This window comes from Sinohyriopsis cumingii, chromosome 13, assembly GCF_028554795.1.
Source record: "Sinohyriopsis cumingii isolate HCF-2022 chromosome 13, ASM2855479v2, whole genome shotgun sequence".
NCBI classification, from domain to species: Eukaryota; Metazoa; Mollusca; class Bivalvia; order Unionida; family Unionidae; genus Sinohyriopsis; species Sinohyriopsis cumingii.
In genome coordinates this window covers 69,507,563-69,529,739 of record NC_142973.1, presented here as the reverse complement: position 1 = coordinate 69,529,739, position 22,177 = coordinate 69,507,563, and the positions used below count along the sequence as shown (strand labels likewise).

At 38.9% G+C, this 22,177-nt stretch overlaps 1 protein-coding gene across 3 annotated transcripts in view; it reads right to left on the bottom strand.

Annotated features, from left to right (window-relative positions):
- The window catches only part of LOC149785792 (TAF5-like RNA polymerase II p300/CBP-associated factor-associated factor 65 kDa subunit 5L), a 105,927-nt gene that overhangs the window by 55,425 nt on the left and 28,325 nt on the right, over positions 1–22,177 (bottom strand). For 2 of the 3 annotated variants that reach the window (XM_089979719.1, XM_089979721.1), the window contains exons 1-2: positions 9,758–9,898; positions 150–307 (exon numbers count right to left, since the gene is read on the bottom strand). In XM_089979719.1, coding sequence (XP_089835845.1) covers positions 150–307; positions 9,758–9,826 — 227 coding nt within the window. In that variant the 5' untranslated portion in view covers positions 9,827–9,898. Of the gene's footprint in view, positions 1–149; positions 308–9,757; positions 9,899–22,177 lie in introns of those variants that run through there. The other variant, XM_089979722.1, reaches the window with a different exon arrangement.

The window sequence follows — 22,177 nt, the reverse complement described above, 5'->3', positions numbered from 1 at the left end:
AATGTATCACTGTATCATGAAATTATTTCCTCATGCATAAAATGAATTACTGCATTATTATTAAATTCTCTACTCAGGTACACAAGTGTGTTACTGTACTGTTATGAAATTCTCAGCTCAGGTATGTAAACATATAAAAAATACTGTACCTGGAGTACTGTTGTTCACATACAGTTGCATCACCCGAAATGCTGCTGAAGGTCAGAGTATTGTCTGTTGTTATCTCCCCTGACAAAGAGTTATTCAGTGCCATCTCTTCCAGATTGCAGCGACCCCTACATTCCTTCTTTTGAGCTGTCTCAGCTTCCTTGATGAGAAAAAAAGTAAATGTAAATCTGATTAAAATCAGATCTCCACTGTCCTACTTGAGGATCTGACAGCGATCACTCAGTGGTCATTATTCTAGTGACCCATGTTATTACCATAATTGCTAATTTCATCATCCAATCAGATGAAGTCTTATATCTTGATGTTTGGGAGACTGAGCAGAATAGGTGAACAACATCAATGTGTGCAGAACATTTTGATTCACTTTCAGATTTCTCAAAGCTACATTTCCATTGGTTAGTTCAAAGATCACCAGAACATGACCCATATGCCATTGCTGTTTGATCTTTACAAAGGATAGTGGAGATCTGATTTTAATCAAACTGTGTAAATTTATGCAGCATGAGATTTCATGATGACTTGAAACTAATTGCTGTCAATATTTCAAAAATCCCAACAACACTTCTGAGATTTTTTTTAAAGAAAATGATACCTGAAGAAAATTTTACCTAGCAGTATGTTGCACTTAAGCACATCCTCAATTTGCATGCATTTTCATTTAATCCCAATGAAACCATGACTTATTAGCAGTCTCACTAAATGAATGTTAACTCTCAAGATATGAGCCTCCTATTTCTGTGCCTCTGATCCACCACTGTGAGGGTGTGCCACGTTCTGATGCTCCTGCCTCACAAAAGATAAATGTGACAAGCACTCAGCTACTCCTCTGCTGGTGGTGGTGGTGGAATGGATATGTGATCCTCAAGCATTCAGCCCTCCTTCATGATAGGCCTCTTGTGTCTCTGACAAGACCTGTTCCATAATCTCCAGGGACCCAAGAGGACTCTTGTGATCTAGGACCTCAGCAAAGGAACTGGCTGGATTCCAGATTTAATTAGACTATGATGTACAAAATATACAGCAGTTTTTTTCTGTGTGCATTTTGCACACGTTTAGCAGTCTGGGTGAGTCTCCAATGGGCCTTTCTTGTGGCCACACTTACCCACATACTGAGATGACATTTTCTGTTATATGAAATAAAAATAGAGAAATATTGATCACACTATATATACAATATGTCACATGTGAATACCATGTGTACAAGTATACAGTGTGTACTATACATACTTACTTAATAAGTAATGTTTTTTGACTGAACATTAGATTTGTGCTAAGTTGGAATCATCTTATAGGTGCAAACATGCAAAACTATTTTATAAATTCCAGGGTAATGTTGGAAACTCTAAAAGTTTTGCAGTGCACAAAAATACAAACAAATCAAAGCATTTTTGCATTTTCATGCCACATTTCCCATTCATAAACAGATGTATGGTTTTCACTGTGTTTATCCATTTCATGACAGTATTCCTTACACAACACTTGTATCTACAGTTGTATGGCTTTGAATAATTTGAAAATATTATGAGTAATTAAATACTCTGAGGTCAAAGTAAAGTGTCCATCAATGCTGTTCACTGTGCATGTTTACCAGCAAGTATATTGTTTCTATTTAAGTGCAAGTCCTCACAACCTGTATTTGTATTAATATCTGTTTGATGCAATAAAAGTTTTGATTTAATATATAGGTTTCATTTGGAAGGTGGTACAACTAATTTTAATAATGCAATAATTAACATTGTTAGTACATGTATGACAATTAAATAATGCACCTGACTTATGTCACGTGAAGAACTGTCATCTTTTTCATGAATTCAGTTCTGTTTGGACATTACAAAGATCAAGTCACAAGAGAAAAGCTGCCTGTAGGAAATCGTGTACAGTAACAGTACTGTTCTGTTTGGACATTACAAAGATCAAGTCACAAGAGAAAAGCTGCCTGTAGGAAATCGTGTACTGTTCTGTTTGGACATTACAAAGATCAAGTCACAAGAGAAAAGCTGCCTGTAGGAAATCGTGTATACTGTTCTGTTTGGACATTACAAAGATCAAGTCACAAGAGAAAAGCTGCGTGTAGGAAATCGTGTACTGTTCTTTTTGGACATTACAAAGATCAAGTCACAAGAGAAAAGCTGCCTGTAGGAAATCGTGTACTGTTCTTTTTGGACATTACAAAGATCAAGTCACAAGAGAAAAGCTGCCTGTAGGAAATCGTGTACTGTTCTGTTTGGACATTACAAAGATCAAGTCACAAGAGAAAAGCTGCGTGTAGGAAATCATGTACTGTTCTGTTTGGACATTACAAAGATCAAGTCACAAGAGAAAAGCTGCCTGTAGGAAATCGTGTACTGTTCTGTTTGGACATTACAAAGACCAAGTCACAAGAGAAAAGCTGCCTGTAGGAAATCGTGTACTGCATTAGCGGTCTTCCATCAACAGTTTTTCTTCCAAGAATATCTTGGTGTTCCATTATCCGTTCCGTATTTTAAATATCCATACCAGTAAATTGTTTCTCCTTTTAGAATTTCAATTCTTTAAGGGACATAAAGTACCCTTTTGGTTTTGAGTACATTTTTCTAAAATATTCAGCTGAATTACACTGAGACTATTTTATAGTGTAATAAAAAGAGCAATGAAAGACATGCAGATTCTTCTCATTGGAAATATTATCGACAGTAAAAAATATTTAGGGTTGTCATTGTATATTTATAATATCCTCACTCTTGTTCTCACTGTAATTCCATGTGTATTTACATTTGTTTTCCTCAATAAGGTTACAGTATCACACATCTTTACTGATAAAGGAAAAGTAAAGGTAAAATGGATAGTCAGTTATTTACCTAATGTATACACAAGGGCATATATATTATGCACTGCTTACAAATAAGGTGATTATATGGTACAATACATGTATATACATATATTATTTCCTTTTCTTTTTAACAGAGTACTGTTAGAACCTTTTGTAGGTCCATGTAACCACAAGAAAGTTATTGGGACACTCTTGTCTTCCCGTTTGTAACCATTCTAATTAAGGAATGTGCACCAATACCCTCTCTGATACCCAACCAATCCCTAGTTCTGAGTATGCTAGTTGATGATGATGCATCCTCAGTGACTCCAACGAGTTTGAGGTAGGTGTCCTCCTACCAGGCCCATGCTTCCTCTCAATGGAATAATCAGGATGAAGTCTGGTCCTTTGATAAAGCATTAAATGAAATCTACTGCCCACTACCCCTGGACTTAAGTTATGCATGAAACCATCAAGCACACAGTCCAAGAAAATACGTTCCATTTTTTGAAAAAATCTAAGGGATACAACCTCAACCAGACCTATTACTTCTTCCTCATTCCTCCAAGATTGAGGAACTTTCTCTGAGGTTTGCAGCATGTCAAAAATGTTGTTCGACAATGTCAAGGCTGGTGAGTCCCTTCTTCAATGATGGGACCCCTGCTCTCCAGTTTAATAGTTACAGGGTAAATTCCCTAAAGTGGCTTAATAAACCTCCCCAATCTGATGCTGGTTTATTCAAAGTGGTTATTTCAACAGAAGCGTGGGCACACCTTCCCATCAAAACAATGGAAGTCATAGAACAGAATGTCAGGTTACTCATGATTAGAGTGTCACATGCTGACATCATTTAGTATACTGAAAGAACCACTGTTGAATCCAACCACCTTACAATGCATGCTGGAAGCAGCACCCAAGATATCTATATGTACTTTCTCATGCAATTGTATTGTCAGTGGAATTTCTGCATATCTGCCATGATGTTGCTCTGGACACTTCAAAGGTCCTGCTTAATCATTGTAAAGACATTTTAAGGGATGCTCCAGTTGATGCTGATACCCTGTTTTGGAGGAGTCATCCCTATAGTGACTTCTCAGGACTTGCTGGATCAACAACATTGGTCCTTCTCAACTGACCATTACAATCGACCAGGAAACATGAAAATGTGAATCACCCTCAAAGGCTATCTGCCACGTTTTTCAAACAAATGAAGCCCCTGTCCAATGAGCATCCTCGAATTAGACCTTGTCATTAGTCAGGTTTACAACGCCTAGCAGACCTTCAAATAGGAAGTACTCTATCCCACCTCCCTTTCCTAACCAAGGAATGGGAGAGGGGATAGTCCTAGTGACCCAAACCCTCTCCTGCCATGCATCTGTCTCCCAAACAGTCTATAAGCGCTTGTCTAGACCTCTTTGCAGAAATTCAATATATACATGATATCAACAATAACCCATTTCCAGTGTTTGCTTTAGGAAAAACAACTCGAAAATATAAATGATTGTCACAGAATGTTTATATAAAATGAAAGAACTGAAACTTCTCAAAATATTTAGTCTCAGAACTAACAACCAGAAACCTGTCACTGTTGTATTTGTGTGATACCCACAAAAACAGCAATAACACATGTTCCATGCTTGATGAATCTGGCTTTCTCCAGGTTGCTGTGATACTAACACATTTCTGGCTGTTAATCTTGGAATAAATATGTTAAGAATTAAGTGTGCATTGATTGTTTTACAAATATCACGTGACTTTCATCTAATAATTTGAAATTATGCATGCAGCATGGAAATTGGTTTATTGTTGACATCACATGACCACTGGATCTCTGATGTCACTGACATGTTGGTTGTGCAATTAGGCTAGTGATGTGAGGTCAAATTTCATTGATGCTGTAGTTTTGTCTCATCTGATAGTAGATTAATGACAAAACAAGTCCTACACTTGCAATTTCTGAAAAGATAAATCATCTTATCTAATTATGGTAGGTACGACTCAATGTAAGGTCAATTAAGTTTGCTATGCCTAGTAGTAGGTGGCTACCCTATGCTGACACCACATGGTGTGGTGTTGGCAAATCACAACTTTTTGATAGGCAAATGACTCTGACCCTATACACCAATGTAAACATCCAAATATCAAAAATGGGGTGGTTAGGACTGTAGGAAACTCGGATTATATAGGACAGTAGCTTAAATTACTGAAATAATGAATATAAAGGTGCTTTGATTTCCACTCGTAGGGAGATGATGCTGTAAACACCCTTCCACATGTATAAGTGACTTTCTATTAAGCTGTAAGGTAATTTCGCTCTGGGAACTTTATCTGCAGTTAACTCTACATATTGAAACTTAGGCCTATAAATCAGCCCTTCACCCGTGATGATATTGCTTTTCGGTTGAGGCACAACAACATCGTCCATCAGTATCAACACAGATTTGTGGGGCTAATTTATCAGACTAAATGAAACTTAGCAGCCATGTTATAAGAAGGCACATATCTTTAGCACTGGGTGCGACATAATATTATTGGCCTGGGTACAACATGACCAGGGTTCCACATAAACAAATAGAAAAATTTCCTCACTTGCAGCCATAGGGATTTGTTACAAAGAAAATGTGGAGTATCCATCCTTGAATCAAGGGATGGGGGTTCTAACCTGTAACAATATAACACAAGGGAAGACACCAATCTGCACCCCTAGGTAGTTCCAACACTGCTAGTTTATCCTAATTGCTTCTGCTAATTTCCAACTTAAGCCAGTCGTAATCAAGAATAATTCAATTTTCAAAACAGCTCCACACACTTCATTCAATCTGTGGCATAATGGAGAAAATGCAATAATTGTTCATCAATTTGGACATTGGGACAAATACCGTATAGAAGTGCCATTTTGCATTCGGACAGTCTTGGATTCACCATTGACCGAAAGGTAAGATCCGAACAACCTTGAGTCCGCAGTAAATATCGTTAATGTACATTGTGATGCAATTTAATTTTGGTGGCAAAAACAAATATTGATTCTGGTAAATTTGGTACTGATTGCAGTTACATTGCTGCACAGTACATGGTGAAATCCTAGACTATCCGAATGCAAAATGGCACTTCTAGACGCAGAGATCTCGGAAACGCTTAATTACGCGTATTTGGATGCCAATTTTTTATCTGGGACACAGAAAATCACTGAGGCGGGAGTCCTCCATACATATGTAATAGGTTCAGCCACATGCTTTGTGGGAAAATGTTTTGATCAGTTAGCTGTGCCGATATTTACAATGACAGAATTCAGTGACTGAAAGACCCCTTGATGTACATACATGTTGCCATTATAAGAGTGCATCAAAAAGAATATGATGCAATAGCTGGGCAGCAAGATCAAAGGCTTTGACTAGCGGCTGAGTGGGAATGTACTTATATTTACAGTGATTGAATTCAGAGTCAGAAAGACCCAGAGATGTACATGCGGTCATTTACAAAAGCACATCAAATAAACAACTTTAGATTTCGTTATTGTGTTCATTTCCAAATGTATCAGAATAAGTAGTGCACTTGACCTCAGAATCAAGACATGTTGAGACTTAGACAAAATGCTATTCGTAAATTTGGATAAGTATTTTGGAGTTAAACGGCAAACTTACAAAGACTGACGAGATTCAGAAGAGTGCTAAAGCTGCTAGAATTGATAGTTCAGATAGGACAGTAGCTAAGTGTAAGAAAGTGTGTGATACCTAGCTTAGTGTTTGGAATAAGTCCTTACTTGGATTGACAAAATTCAGTATCACTCAGATGGACGAACAAGCGCTATTTAAGAGGTACATTGACTGACCATACTTTATTTTAATTGTCCCTCGCCTTAGCCCCGTTAGTTCTAGTGTTGTAGCGAAATGTATTCATCAAGACATCAGTAGCTAGGCCTAGCTTTGATATCAATTACGTTGACAAACAAACTCTTGTCCATTCACAAGCATATGTTTTAATAGCTGACTGACCATTAACCCTTTTCCGAGTAAGGTAGCAACTATCAATTTCCTGCATGATATCCTTTGATGATAAAACATACAAACGTGTGCTTTAAGATCAGAATTGGTGATCTGGATATATATTAACTGCCTCTTGTACACTATTTCGTCATAAAATTAGTTTGAAACTGTAAGTGAACCAGTAGATCTAAAGGGAAATAATGGCGTACTTTGCTAAGTCTAGGATGTACCAGTTTATTAGACTGTCAATTTTCGTAAATCATTGGGCAAATATTTTCAGAAAAATATACAAATCATTGAAAGCAAAGCCAAGGTATTATTTTATTAACAATTTAACTTTAAAATGCAAATTATGTAGATCAGAAACGTATGGGACAATGCTATGTCGTGGAATTCGTGAGATGTGCTTTAAGGTCTAAGCTGTTTTTCCGACTTAACACATATTTGCGAAAATACAGGTGGAAAAACAGCAAATCAGATACTATAGGTTGGGTCGGGAATCCGGGCACTTTTTCACATCCGGGCATTTTCAGTGCATAGTTACGACCGCCGAGGTGAAAACGACCGCCATTGTTATAGGGACTTTAGGAACGTGTGGGTGACATTTGTACAACATTTTAAAATATGCCTAAGATTTAATAGGACAAAAAAAGAATAATAATTATGGAAAAATATAAATTAATGAGAACTTTCAAAAATAATTAGGATCACAAGTAATACTGACTGAAAATTTCAGATTTTGATATAGTTTAATTAAAGAAAAATAGGTTTGAGAAAAAGGTGTTCAATTTACTTCAACAAAATATTTTGTTAGAAAACAAACTTATCAGGTGTATCTGTAAGATAGTTGCAAATATCAGGCCAAGTCACTTCAGGCCATTTTGTTGGGTAATTTACCCAAATATTTGCTGAAAATTTAAAATCATTAATTTCCACAACTTTTAAGTTTATGTAAATATCGTGCATTAGCATCGCTATCCAGTGTCTCTTTGTAAACGTAAGACATTGCAAGAATGGCCAACTGATCTTATGAACCTTGCATTTATATTCATTTTATAAATGAAAAGTATACAATACACAAACTATATAACAAACAGCCTTCAAACTGCCTTGACACTAATTGGAGAATATTGTCGTTTACACATGTACATGACACGTACTATAGGAGTCTGACGTTTTATCATTACAGTACGGTAAATCTCTGACATGAAATCAGCTTATCTTATCGGTAATATATTCTCCTTTCCTATTGGTTTTTTTTCCTTCTTCTCTCAATCATTTTCATCATCAGCATCATCATCATAAATAGTACATCTCTCATATAAGTATCATATTTTCTTCTCCACTATTATTTTCTGTTATGAAAAAAATATCAGCACAAACAACAGATAATTTTACCAGGTGGCAACCTCTAGAAAATCAATCAAACACAATGGATTCTAACAGAAAGGGTTTGTGACCGTAATGGTCAAAATAAAGGTTAATTCGGTGGATTGGATTCATGACATGATCGTCCGAGAGTTATGCGTACGTCACTGTCTTTTGAATGTATATGTGTAGTTTTTCAGTTTTCTTGCGTTTCTGAAGTGATAAAAGACGCGTGAGAAAAGTCGAATCGAGCAGAGGGTTGTGTTGGTCATGCTTGCACTTCTTGTGTTCATTTATATTACCGACAAGATGATTTCATGTTGTCAGAGATTTCGCCGTACTTTGTTGATAAAAAGTCAGACTCCTGTGCACGTACACACCACTATCACCCTTATCAACCTAAAATATATTACGTCTTTAACAATATTCAACAGACACATTTGTGGTTTTATATCCTGCTTTTACAGAATACTATGCATCACTTCTGAACAGAAAACAGAAATAATAAACAAAATACAGGTAAACTAAAATGATTTGCATATCGAACATAACAAACGCTACTGTACTGTTACTAAGCAATTGTTTTCACCTCCACAATATGGCAGAAAGTAGGTCGCTATGCTTGTGACGTCATGACGACCCAACCTATTTAACTATTGCCTAAAATTACTACAAGGACGTAGACAAGTAAATAAACCATAAATTTGCAATCCTGTCAATGGACTGTTGTAATGAAGCTATATTAAAGTGAGTGATAACATTACGAAAACCGCTCCATCTAAAAATAGATGCACTCACATCTGTGTTGATTCTGTAGGAAAGAAGGGACTGCAACTTTTGATGGTGGGACTCCTATTTTTACCAAAATGGGAGTCCTGGACTCATAGTTGTAAAATCATAGCGAGACCTCTGAGACGGTATCTGTCACAACGTCCAAATCGGCGAACAATTATTACATTTTCTCCATTAAGTCACAAACTGAACGAAGTGTGTCGAGCTGTTTTGAAAACTGAACTATTCTTGATTACGATTGGCTTAAGTTGGAGATTAGCAGACGCAATTAGGATAAACTAGCAGTGTTGGAACTACTGAGGGGTGCGGATTGGTGTCTTCCCTTGTGTTATATTGTTACAGGTTAGAACCCCCATCCCTTGATTCAAGGACGGATACTCCAAATGTTCTTTGTAACGAACCCCTGTGCATGCAGCAATTACTCCTGTGAAGACCATTCAAGATTTGATTACTGTATTTTTATCACAGATGCATGCTGAAAACTCTTCATAAAATAAATCAGTAACCAACCAATCAATATGATACTCATGGATATAAATTTGAGGTTTAAAGTTTAAGATACTCAGTCAAACTGGGGCCAGACTGATAATGCCTGTTGACCACAACTCACAATGGTGTTACTTTAGTCTGACCTCATATGTTTAGGTTATAAACTTACTGAATACTGTCGTCTTTTTAAGTAGTAAGATACTGCGGACTGTAGCTGTTCATATCTGCTCCGCTTCATTTTTCACATTATTTTATTTTTTACAAGTTTCTGATTCTTTCAGAGTTAGACTAGACGGTGCCATCTTTGTATAAGGGGAGACCACTTTTACTAACTTACAAATTTGTAAGGGGCCGTCCATTCAGTACGTAGGCATAGAGGGGGGAGGGGGTGACCCAAAAGCATACGCTTGCGTATGGGGGGAGTGTGTCTACTGATAATGTACGTACGCATAGAAAACGTTGGGGGGAGGGCCTCGATAATACTCTGTCTAATACGTAAGTGACGCAGCTTATTTCTTTGATGCAGCCAGACATTCAACGTCGGTGGACTATCTGTTTTATTAAACACGTTAATGTAAATAATCCTTTATGGTTTCTGCGTGGATTAAATATAGGTCGTACTATAGAAGGGGGGGGGGGCGGCGTCAAGCGTACGTACGCAGGTGGGGGTGTACAAATGTACGCATGTATATGGGGGGGGGGGGGGGGGTAAAATTTTGCCAGATTTTGCGTACGTACTAAATGGATGGCCCCTAACAATCGCCCTATAATAGACAAATGTGCAAATTTCCATAATAAATGATGTTTTCAGGAGTTAGCAAAAGTAACATGCAAATATCTGGGTTTTTTAAACTATTTATAACTTATTGAAATTCACAACGTATACGCCATCATTATGACTGTTCCTCTTCATCTGCAAATGAATACTTGGTCGTTGATCTTTGATGAATTAAATGCATGATAGGGTATTCTGGTCATATTCCGACCTCTGAGGTTGTTGACATGAAATTGACAACTTCATTATTGAAGCCGACTACTTTGTACATAAAAACGATATGGGAAGTAGTAAATCGGGCTTCTTGCAAAAAGTTTCATTATTCATAAAGCATAATTTGAGTTTTTCTTACTGAAAAGTGATTTTATTATGACTGTATACGCACGGGGTAAATCCGACCGTGTTGTAGTTTATTTCGACCTTTGATATGTGCTATTCCGACCCCCATATATGGACCATACATAAACAAGTTTCATCTATAAAAAAACAAAGATTTTGTTTATCTTGAAAGATTTAAAAGCTTTCAAGTGTTTTTATTTTTTTCAGATAGAGAGATAGCAGATAGAAAACGATATTGTTATATATATAATTGTAGATGTTGTTAGAGAGATAGGTGTGGAGAGAAGTAACAATTTATTTTCATTTAGAATTATACCTTTAATTTTGTATTTATTGTTTTTAATTACATATTTCTTTCTGGGGTTTTTTCCTCAAAGTTCAATACAAACTAATAATAAGTTTACATTTTCTTTAAGCTTGTGTTTCTTGGTCGGAATTGCCCTCTTATGATAAAGAACCTAGAGTAAATCCGACCACTATACAGATCATTGCATACTATTGTTATTTATCATAAAACTGGTGCAATTTTAAGATTTTTAGCGAGACACAGTATTGTTTTAAAGCTACGATAACATAATTATTATGTTATTGAAAGCTATACAAATCGTGGTTGATTGATGCCTGACTAGGGTCCTGAATTAAAAAAATAAATATATTGTTGCCGTTTCTGAACTCGCGCGGAAGAGAGAATACTGAGGCAATTACGTCATTTTGTCACGCGATGCCCTCGTCGCCTGGAAACATCTTTACAAATTTGCATACGCATGTGCATACATAAAAACAAAGACCACACCAAGTAATTTGCATATCTTTGTTGTAAACAGCAGGACGTACATCCACGGTCGGAATTATCATACTGGTCGGAATATGAACATGTTACCCTAATTTAGGAAATGAGAATGGTAAATATCCAACACTTATAATAATGGATATCTGTTGGGGGGTTGGGGGTATTACATATTACAATCCATTTTACAGAACTAATTACTTTTCATGTGTAGTTTACATTTGATATGGAATACACTTTAATGTCACTGCCGTTGACTTATTTTATCAAATCTGATGCCGGTGAATTCGTTAGTCTTACAAGTTCCATACATACATACATGCATACATACATACATACATACATACATACATACACTTTGACCTTAGAATTTAGCGCACGCTTTTACTTTGATGGTCTGTACTATTTTTTAAAGAAAAACCGTAATGATTTCCCTAAATCATGAATACTGGTGTATCATGGTAGACAGTTCAATATTTATGCAAATGTAATAATCATAATAATAATAATAATAATGAGGACTTTGTATAGCGCCTAATCTTTAGAAGCTCTAAGCGCTTTACAACATTAGACAACACCTATAAGATATATTAAAAAAACAAACATATAATGATATGATTACAAAACAAATACCATGAAATTAGAAAATATAAAAAAAAACATGCTGAGAATATTTAAGGTAGGAAACATTATTAGGTGTTTAAGTTTGTTCTTGCAGTCGAAATAAGTGAGTTTTGAGAGCACTCTAGAATGGGATCACTGTGTCTTTGTGTCTAAGGTCAGTAGGCAATTCATTCCACGTTGCTGGGCCCTGGTATGCAAAAGAACGCTGTCAAAATGACTTCGTTTTCATAGTGGGAATAATGAGTATACGATTGTCAGAAGAGGAGCGTAATTATCTTGATGGTGTGTACACACGGGTCAGGTTGGATAGGTATGTTGGACTGAGTCCGACAGTGAAACGTAGAATAGATAACACATTTTGTGTTTGGTTCTGGATCGAATGGATAGCCAGTGTAGAGTACAGAGTAGCGGGGAGGTGTGCTGTGATCATGGTATTCTAAGTATGATCATAGCAGCTGTGTTTTGAACTTTTTGAAGTTTCTGGAGTAGATATTGAGATGAACCAGACAGAACTGAGTTACAATAGTCCAGTCTTGAAAGTACTAATGAACACACAAGTGTTCTAGTGGCATCAACTAAAATATATTTGCGAATTGAGCTGATGCGTCTCAGCTCAAGATATGCAGCCTTGCATATGTTCATGACATGTTGGTGCAGTGTGAGAGCACTGTCCAGAGTAACACCTAGGTTTCGTACTGATTGTGTGAATTTAATGTTGGTGTTGCTGATATTTATTGTTTGAGGTAAAAGATGTGAATGAGAAAGTCTTTGTGTTGTGATCAGAATGGCCTCAGTTTTATCATCATTCATCTGCAGCTTGTTACATGTCATCCATGATTTCACATCAGAAATGCACCTCTCGACACCTTGGATGGTAGCATCAACTTCAGTTGGGTGGCTAGATTTGTATATTTGGGTGTCATCAGCGTACCATTGGTGAGACACTGGATGATGATCTATGACACTTGAGAGCGACTGAGTGTATAGAATGAAGAGAACAGGTCCAAGAACAGACCCCTGTGGAACACCACAACATAGATCAACTGGGCTGGTGTGTATTCCATTTGCAGATGCAATTTGTGTCCTGTTGACCAAGTAGGACTTGACCCACAGTAAGGCTGTGGAGACGGTGAAGTAATGTATATTGGTCTATTGTGTCAACTGCTGCAGACAACTCAAGGAGGATGAGCACTGTAATCTTTCTGCTATCCAACGCAGAGAGAATGTCATTAACTACTTTTAGAAGAGTAGTTTCAGTAATGTGGAACGGGCGATATGCAGATTGTACATTACTAAAAAGACTGTTTGAATTCAGATGAGATACAAGCTGGAATAGAACAACCTTTTCTAAGATTCTTTATATGAATGGGAGATTAGAAACTGGGCGGTAGTTCTTTAAATCGTTATGGTCTAGTGTTGGTTTCTTCAGCAGAGGCTTTAAAATGGCAGTTTTGAAAAAATGATGGGAATTCCCCGGATGAAAGAGAGGTATTAATAGCATCCGTTAGTGAAGGCAATACTGGATCTAAGCACTCAAGCAGCAGTGATGTTGGAATTAGATCAAGTTCACATGACTTTGGCGCACTCATCATCAGGATTGTACGTGCGAAATCCATAGAGACAGATTCAAATGCTGCTAATAGTTGCCGCTCAAATTCTGTATCCCAACTGTATGGTGACGACGAGTCAATTGAAATTGTGGTGTCAAGCTTATCTCTAATGGTTTGTACTTTGTCACGGAAGAAATTTGCAAACATGTCCGGAAGGTCGACTGGAGAGAAGGTAGTTGGAAGTGGTGTAGATTTGTTCCTTGGCATTAGCTTGTTAGTAATCTCGAAGAGCTCTTTAAAGCCGACACTTTCCATGATCTCAGTAGTGTAGTGGGCTGATTTCACTGCATGGACTATATTTGTGACATTCTTCTTAGCGGCTTCATAGATTTGCTTATGAATAGTGAGTCTGGTGGAAAGCCAATACCTCTCAGCTTTACGGCGGTCTCTTTTAGCAGTGCGAAGCTGGTCCCCAACACTGCTATACCATGGAGAACACTTTTGAATTGAGACTCTGCACTTGGTAGCTGGGGCATGTTTGTCGAGCAATGAACGCAGGCAGTTATCGAGTTGTTCTGCTGTAGGAGGTAATCAAGTTGTTAGGTTTGCTTGGATGTCGTGCATATCATCATTTATCATACGGAGGTTTCTCTCAGTAGCAGATAAAGGTGGAGGGTAAGGGACTGATACATCAAGATGGCATGTAATTCAGAGGTGATCTGATGCAAGGTCATGGGATACCAGGGAGGACCGTAGGATGTTATCATCGGGTCTATGAAGAATCCAGTCTAAAATGTGACCATGTTTAAGGGTGGGTTGGTTAACTGACTGACTGAGGTTGAAAACATTATTTGAATCTATGAGTTTTGATGTGTTTGGGTTTCCGGGACAGTCAAAGTGAAAGTTGAAATCTCCAAGAATAATCAGGATGCCACCTATTGAATTTCCATACTCCAGGAGATTAGGAAACTGCTCCAAAAAGAGAGATTCATCCAGCTTGTTTTTTCTACTAGGAAGAGGACGGTATAGTCAGAAAAAATGGACCGACCTTTGCTCCAGTGTGAGTGTGGTTTGGACTAGTTCAAACGATGTGTGGTCGAAATTGAATGTTGTGGTGTGGTTAAGACGTTTGATCATGGAGTTCTTTGTGATGACAGCAATTCCACCACCGCGAGAGTTACGGGGGAACGACTTGATGGAGTAGCCAGTGTGTGTTAGATCCGCACACTTGGGCTCATCGCCTGATATTTTTAGCCATGTTTCTGTCAGGAAAAATACGTCAGTATTTTGGTCGTTGATAAAATTAATTATCTGTGCGCTTTTCCAGTGGTCCTACTGACTGGGCATTGAATAATGCAATACGCAGAGGTATCTCTTGGATAGTTGACACAAAGGTTGACGAATTAATAGGGATTTGAATTAGGTTATCTAAATTAACGGTCGAATTTTTTTAAATTGTTGAGCCGAAATAAGGGAGATAATTGGAATTCTTCTTCCTGTTCTACGCCGGCCAGCTTTAAAACAACGTTCTTTTTTCGCTTCTGTTTACATTTAGGTAATGATGAATGTAGTCCCAGTTTGTTTAGTCTAGAGCACAATGTAGTAGTGGAGAGCCAAGGAGTGATCATTTAAAGCAATTAATGAGGGTCCATCGTAGCATAAACTGGTTGACTGGCGAGTATCACATGACGGCGGTTTGTTAAAAAACAGTGGAGCATGACAGCTGAGAAAAAGTCTACATGTTCTCATTTCCAAAACAAGGAGATAAAGAAACACATACGAATTGAACAGCCAATACATAGTGAACACAATAACGTAGATGAAGACAGGCAACAAGCACAAATATCATGAAAACGGCACTAAAAACGGAACAGCTGCTTCAAGCCGGTTAAGCGATAGCGGCTATCTTGTTTCTTGTATCTTGTAATAAGCAATCAATACCAACAAAAAGATGCACATAACAGTTGATAAAAGAAGAGACTGTGTATAACGAGGACATCTTTACAAAGACGGAATAAACTATGAATACAAACTAAAGACGCACATAATTACCGAGAGAAACAAAAAGACTGTGGAGATTGGTACATCATGGACAATGAGGACATGTTTACACATGTAATCTGAACTTCCAACACAAACTAATGACGCACTCTGTTAATTAAATTATGGAGACTATGGAGATTGGTATATGATAGACTACAAGAGTAGTGTATGGGGGCTGAATAGGGACAATGGGACTTACCATTAAAATATGCCCTGGGGCTGTATCAGGACAAGATTGATAGGGGAAATGGGATTTACCATTAAAATACCCTCTGGCGCTGTATAGGGATAGGATTTATAGGGAAAATGGGAATTTAACATGGGCCTATAGAGGGACAAAAAATATTGGGCCTGTAAAGGGATAATATAGGAATGGAATAGTTGAGGTGACGTCATGGTTCTAGACATTGGCAACAATGTTGCAAGGAGCTGACCTCAATCAGGCCAAACAACAAACAGTGACAGGGGGTAGTGGGTAAGACCAGCGGGTGGCGGGTAAGTGCAGCGAGTGGTGGGTAGCGGGTGGCGGGTTAGTTCACCTAGTTCAGCGGGTAAGTTCAGCCAGTTCATAAACTATACCAATAAAACAACGCTCTGCGCGGGGGCGAGATATAGACATAGACATAAAACGTGCACAATACCTAATCAATAAAATCGACTAAATATATTTTCGAGGCATATGAGTGGCCCTGAAAAGGACCGTTGGGTGTTTTTTTTTTTTAAAAAAAAGAAGAGTTTCAAACTCCACCTGAAAAAGTACGCAAGCTAACACCACCACCAGAGAATGTACGCAAGTTAATAACACCACCTACATCCAGAATTGGATGGATTAAAAAGATGATGACCACTCCTTCTTCCACAGAAGAGAAAAGGAATGTGAAGACAGAAGTCAAACAAGAACGGATTACCCCTGTTCTGACAGCCTCCTTCTCCTCCTCGACACCTATCGCTCGCCGGACACGCAAAGCATTACAATCCAGGAAAATACCACACGAAAAAAGTATCATTAGTGAAGAGTGTGTAACTTATTAACAAAAGGTGTTAGCCAACATTTAGTACAATCCATCCCATTCTGCGGGATACGGAGGAGTTCAGAAATTGTATCGTGCTGCCAAAACCCGTCTGAAAAATCTCCGTTTATCACAAGTGCAACGATGGTTACAAGAACAAGGCACGTACACTTTACACAAACCCATTCGACGAAAATTTTCCAGAAGTCGCACCCAAGTTGAGGGCATCCACCATCAGTGGCAAGCCGATTTAACCGATATTTCTCATTTAGCCACCTACAATCGTGGCTACACATTTGTTTTGTGTCATCGACGTCTTTTCCGAATTTGCCTGGGTCGTGCCATTGACTTCTAAATTGAGCATGAGTTAGTGCAAGCCTTAAAATTAGTCTTAAAACAAAGTGGTCGTCACCCTCTTTCATGGCAAACCGACAAAGGCACCGAATTTCTGAACCAATCTTTAAAGAAACGTGACATTCATTTTTCGCCACCGAGAATTCCAAACCCAAAGCCAGCATCGTGGAACTTTTCAACGAACACTGATAGAACGCATGTGGAAATATTTTACACATCAACGCACTATCACGTACATCGACGTCTTTCCGCACTTGTTCCAAGAGTACAACCAATCTTACCATTAAAGCATCGGACGTGCTCCCCAAGAAGTCACTCCCGACAACGAAGTTACTTTTTTTTGAGCGCCTATTCAGTACTTCCTCGACGGTGACTGTCCCCAAGAAAGGTGGAGTGTTGGCAGCAGGAGATTGGGTGCGCATCGACAAAACCAAACGCACTTTCGACAAAGGTTACTTACCCAACTGGACCACCGAATTGTTTCGTGTCACTGGACGAGTGCTTGTCCGTTATCCTGAAGTCTATAAAATGGAAGACATGAACGGGGAAGTGTTAAAAGGAACGTTTTACTTGCCCGAGTCAATACGTGTCACCAAAAAAGAATACGAAGTGTACAACATCAAAAGCATTTTCGAACGAAGAACCCGAAAAGTGGGAAAACGACGTGTCAAAGAAGTCAAAGTACGTTGGAAAGGATATCCACCCAGTTTTTATTCAATGGATCAACACTTCGCAAGTCATCGACTATAGAAAGAAGTAACCATCATGTTCGTCAACACAGCCTCAGCTGCCACTACAACCACGAAAACTCTTTCACTCAGTTCTTCTCTGCAAGATCTACAAAAGCAACCCTTGTGGGTGTGGTGTGGAGAAAGTGTGCCTAAAAAGTAAATCGTCTTTTTCTGTCAAATATTTGTAGTGTATTGTGTCATCGGTGCTGCTATTGCCAGTTTGCGTTTGAAACAAGGAGACCAACAATTGTGGACCATTTTACTGAGCAGTTGCATCGGTTACCTTCTTCATACTCCTTCCCTGAAATACTCATCGAATGGGAACAACGGGAGTCTTGCGTCCAAGAGTCAGTCACCACTCCAGCAGTCACCACCCCAACAACAACATTTTGGGCGGAGACACTCCTCTGACTTCCAGTGACCCCTCCGACAGCAGAACTCTGGAATTATGAACAACAACAATCAATTTTACTTAACGTTACCCAGTGACAGTTCCATGGACGTGTTTCCCAACAATACTTTGTGTTGTTACCGGCCAAATTACCTCAGCCATCCAATTGGATCACGAAGCCCATTGGAAAGTGGCTTTGGTGGAAATAATTTACCCTATACAAATCAAAAACATCACTGAAACTCAAAACACTTTCCAGGTCGAAATGCTGAACGTCAGTTGCAAGATGAGATGAATAAAGTCGAGTTTTCAGGTAACACAAAGTCAGCAAGCAATCCGTTAATATGCATCTATACTGTGAAAATTCTCCAGGCTATTATTTTAGCGGTGAACAATTGGTGGGCACAATTGCTGACAGGTTCGAGACAGCGTTTGGCAAAGCCCTCAACAGAGCCAAAAAGTGTTAAGATTGAGTACCATAAAGAGGCTTGTCGCCTACTGATGAAATTTCAGATACCGAAACTTTGTCCATCAGGTTTAATGGTAGTTTGGTTAAACTTTTGGGTGGACATCCACAGTTTGTAGCACATAATTGGAGCCCGAAGATCAACAGTAGTATGGAATTGTACAGGGCTTTTTGGATCCTCTGTAGAACTGAACGAATGACTCAATTTGATCTTTGTATACTCCGGCGTGGTGGTGGTGGAGTAAAACGTGGTGGGATACACCGCCTTACCGTTACTGCGTGTCATTCCTTTCAAAATGAATTCAACTACGGTCACTGACGAGGAAGGTGGAAACACATATCACGTTCACCGCGAATTTGTACATCCTCACTATTTACCCGTCAGTAAGTCGTACTTCGACACTGTCAACATTGCTATAAAATATCTTGGACAAAATATTCCATTCTCCAAAGGGAATGTCACGGTGAAGCTCCATTTTCGAAAACAATTCTCTACCGAGTTGTAAGTCATGTATCCAGTGTACCGAGGAGTCGCTAGACAGCGATGACTTGGTTTAAGAGATATGTTAAAATCGGCCTTTCGTTCTTTGGCCCCCGTTTTGATACCGGTGGTGATGCAAGGACTGCACGCGTTGAAAGATGCCACATTGACGCAAGGCAAAGAATTTCTCCAAAATGTCATCATCGACAAACAAAACCCTAAAGAAGCTTTCTTGAGAGCAGGTAAAAATGTCTTGCCTCAAACGGGTAAAGAGATTTTGGGTCGGCGAGAAACTTCTATAAATGCCCTCGATGGTGCCGAGTCAGGCATTCCTGCTTCCCTGACAACACATCAATGATAAGGCAGAAAGAGACGACGAAGACACCCTTTCAGAGGACTTCACACCCCCAGAGCTAGAAAGACAAAGAAAAGAAGAACTGTCCGAGACTTAGACGTTTTTTATTATTAAAAAAAGCACAGAGAAAGAAAGAAAGAAAACGATGCACCGAGAGTCTTGTGACTGTTCCAAGTCGGAAATGGGTCTGTTTGCCATGCCGTCCACTATGATGACGACGCAAGAATCCCAATGTGTCGAATTCCATCCCATCTCCTCATTGATGGCTTCAGCTCCCATCGAGTGTGAAATCAAAGGACAGCCCGAAGATTACATCGATCTGAACAGCAGTGACTTCTACCTGAAACTTAACGTGAATGAAACGGATGGTAGCGATCTAGATGCAGACGAGCCAGTAGCTGCCGTCAACAATTTCCTGCATTCCTTGTTCAGCAAAGTGGATTTGTTCGTGAATAACAAACTGGTCAGCATGGATACTTACTCTTATCCAGCCTACCTGGAAAATCTCTACGTACGGAAAAGAAGCCAAAATCACCCATCAGGATGATTGCGTGGTATGGAAACCTGAACCAGCGGGCAAGTTATATAAAGTGGCAGATAAAGATTACACTAATAAGGGATTCCACGCGCGTAAAAATTGCTGGAAGCCTTAGTTAAGGACTGAAAGACCGCTTGCATTTGGACATGAGGTTACCAGAGAATTATTTGCTTAACTGCATGTATGTTCACCTGAGACTCAATCGCACAAGTACCTCTTTCTATTTGATGGTTGGTGCTGCGGACTACAAAACCTGCATCGAGGAAGCCAGACCCTATGTGCTACGCGTGGAAGTGTTACCTAAAGCAGGAAACGACATCAGTCACACTTTGAGCAGAACGACCGCCAAGTATCCGATACGACGCGTGGAAGTGAAAACGTTCACCATTGCCACTGGACTGTTCCAAGGACTGTTACCCAAGCGATTAATCATTTGTATCGTGAGCAATGCAGACTTCAACGGAGCCCCAATCAAATTCCTTTCAAGTTACAGCACTACGACGTGTCCAAGACGGAAGTCATTCGCTATGGCACGACCTTGTGTACCGAACCCTTCGAACCTGACTTTAGTGTCAAGATGAATTACTTGTGGTCGTACTTATCCCTGTACGAAGCCACCGGACAGTTAGGAACCAACACCAGTCATGGCATTACGTACGAAGATTATGCAGGAGGCTTCGTTTTGTGGGCTTTTGATTTCACTCCAGACCAAGGCAGTGACGAAGGACATTTCCATCCTATAAAATCCGGCCAGATTCGTGAGGAACTTCAGTTTGCTAAAGCTCTAACTGAGACGGTGAATGTCATCCAGTATGCCGAATTTGATATGATAGAGATCAACAGTTTGAGGTAAGTCATTCTAGACTATTAGAAGCAGTGGAAGACTGTAAGTAGAACCCAAAGACAAAGACGAAGAAGACATAGTAATGAAGTCCAGATGGCCAAAATAAGAACAACATTTAATCTCCTGTTTTGCCAAACACTGGCAGAAAAAAAATTACGGAATTGATCAAGAAAGATTGCTGTGTATATCAAAACGATCATCCCAGTCAAATTCAACACGATGAATGATGCTGAGTCAAGAAGAATAATTGGACGAGTATCTGGACGAAGCTTGAAGTTTCATCTCGGAAGAAGCGGTTTTGCATCAGTGGTATAAATACATGCGTGATGATTCCTCTCCTCCATGGATTGCTATGAGGTCCATCACATCGAAGCTCTCTTGCCTTAGAGCGCAGAGACGACGCGAAGAAACGGTTACTTGTCAGAGATTTTCAAGTAAAACCTTCAAACTGACTTGATGACTTATCATTACCTGTAAAAAAACAAAACAGAAAAACAAAACCACACAAAAATAGATACCTGAGAACTTCATTACCTTTTGAACAACAGTTCATACACTGCTTCTTGGAATCCTGTCGTGTGTGCTAAAGATGAACTGCCTCATAGCAAACCTCACGACCATCAAGCTTATGTCATCAACACGGACGACAGTCATCTCCCAGGAACCCACTGGGTATCCGTCTACTTTCCTAAAGAAGGTTGTTCGGAGTATTTTGATTCGTATGGATTGCAATCTTTGGAAGACGACATCATCGACTTTATGAGAAGAAATGCCCAGAGGACACGATTCAATGATGTGAAATTACAAGGCACAGATTCCATGGTGTGTGGACAATATTGCGTGTATTTTCTTCATCAACGCAGTCATGGACATTCTTCAGAACATTTAGTGACTTATTTTGATAGTCACTATTCTAGAAACGATGACAAAGTAGATCAATGGTTTTGTGACCATTATGGTTATCTTTTGTCTTTAGCTAGGAAACGTAGTGTATATCAATGGCCCAATGACTTCCATCAGTGGAAGTCTCACGTCATTTCACAACGTTGCCTACCTTGTCAAAAATAGTTTGTTTGTTTTATTGTTAATTGTTGGCTGTTTTTCGTTTGAATAAAAAATGTTGTGTTTTGAAAAAATTCTGTCGTTGTTTTCAATGTTTATCATTATACATGCTCTTTGACTTCTCTCTATGCCTTACCATAAAATCAACTATCATAGCGTTCCGACACAACAAAAATCGTAAGTATGTTTTCTATCGCGTTCGCGTTTGAACAATATAAAGCGAGGAAGTCTCCAGTCTG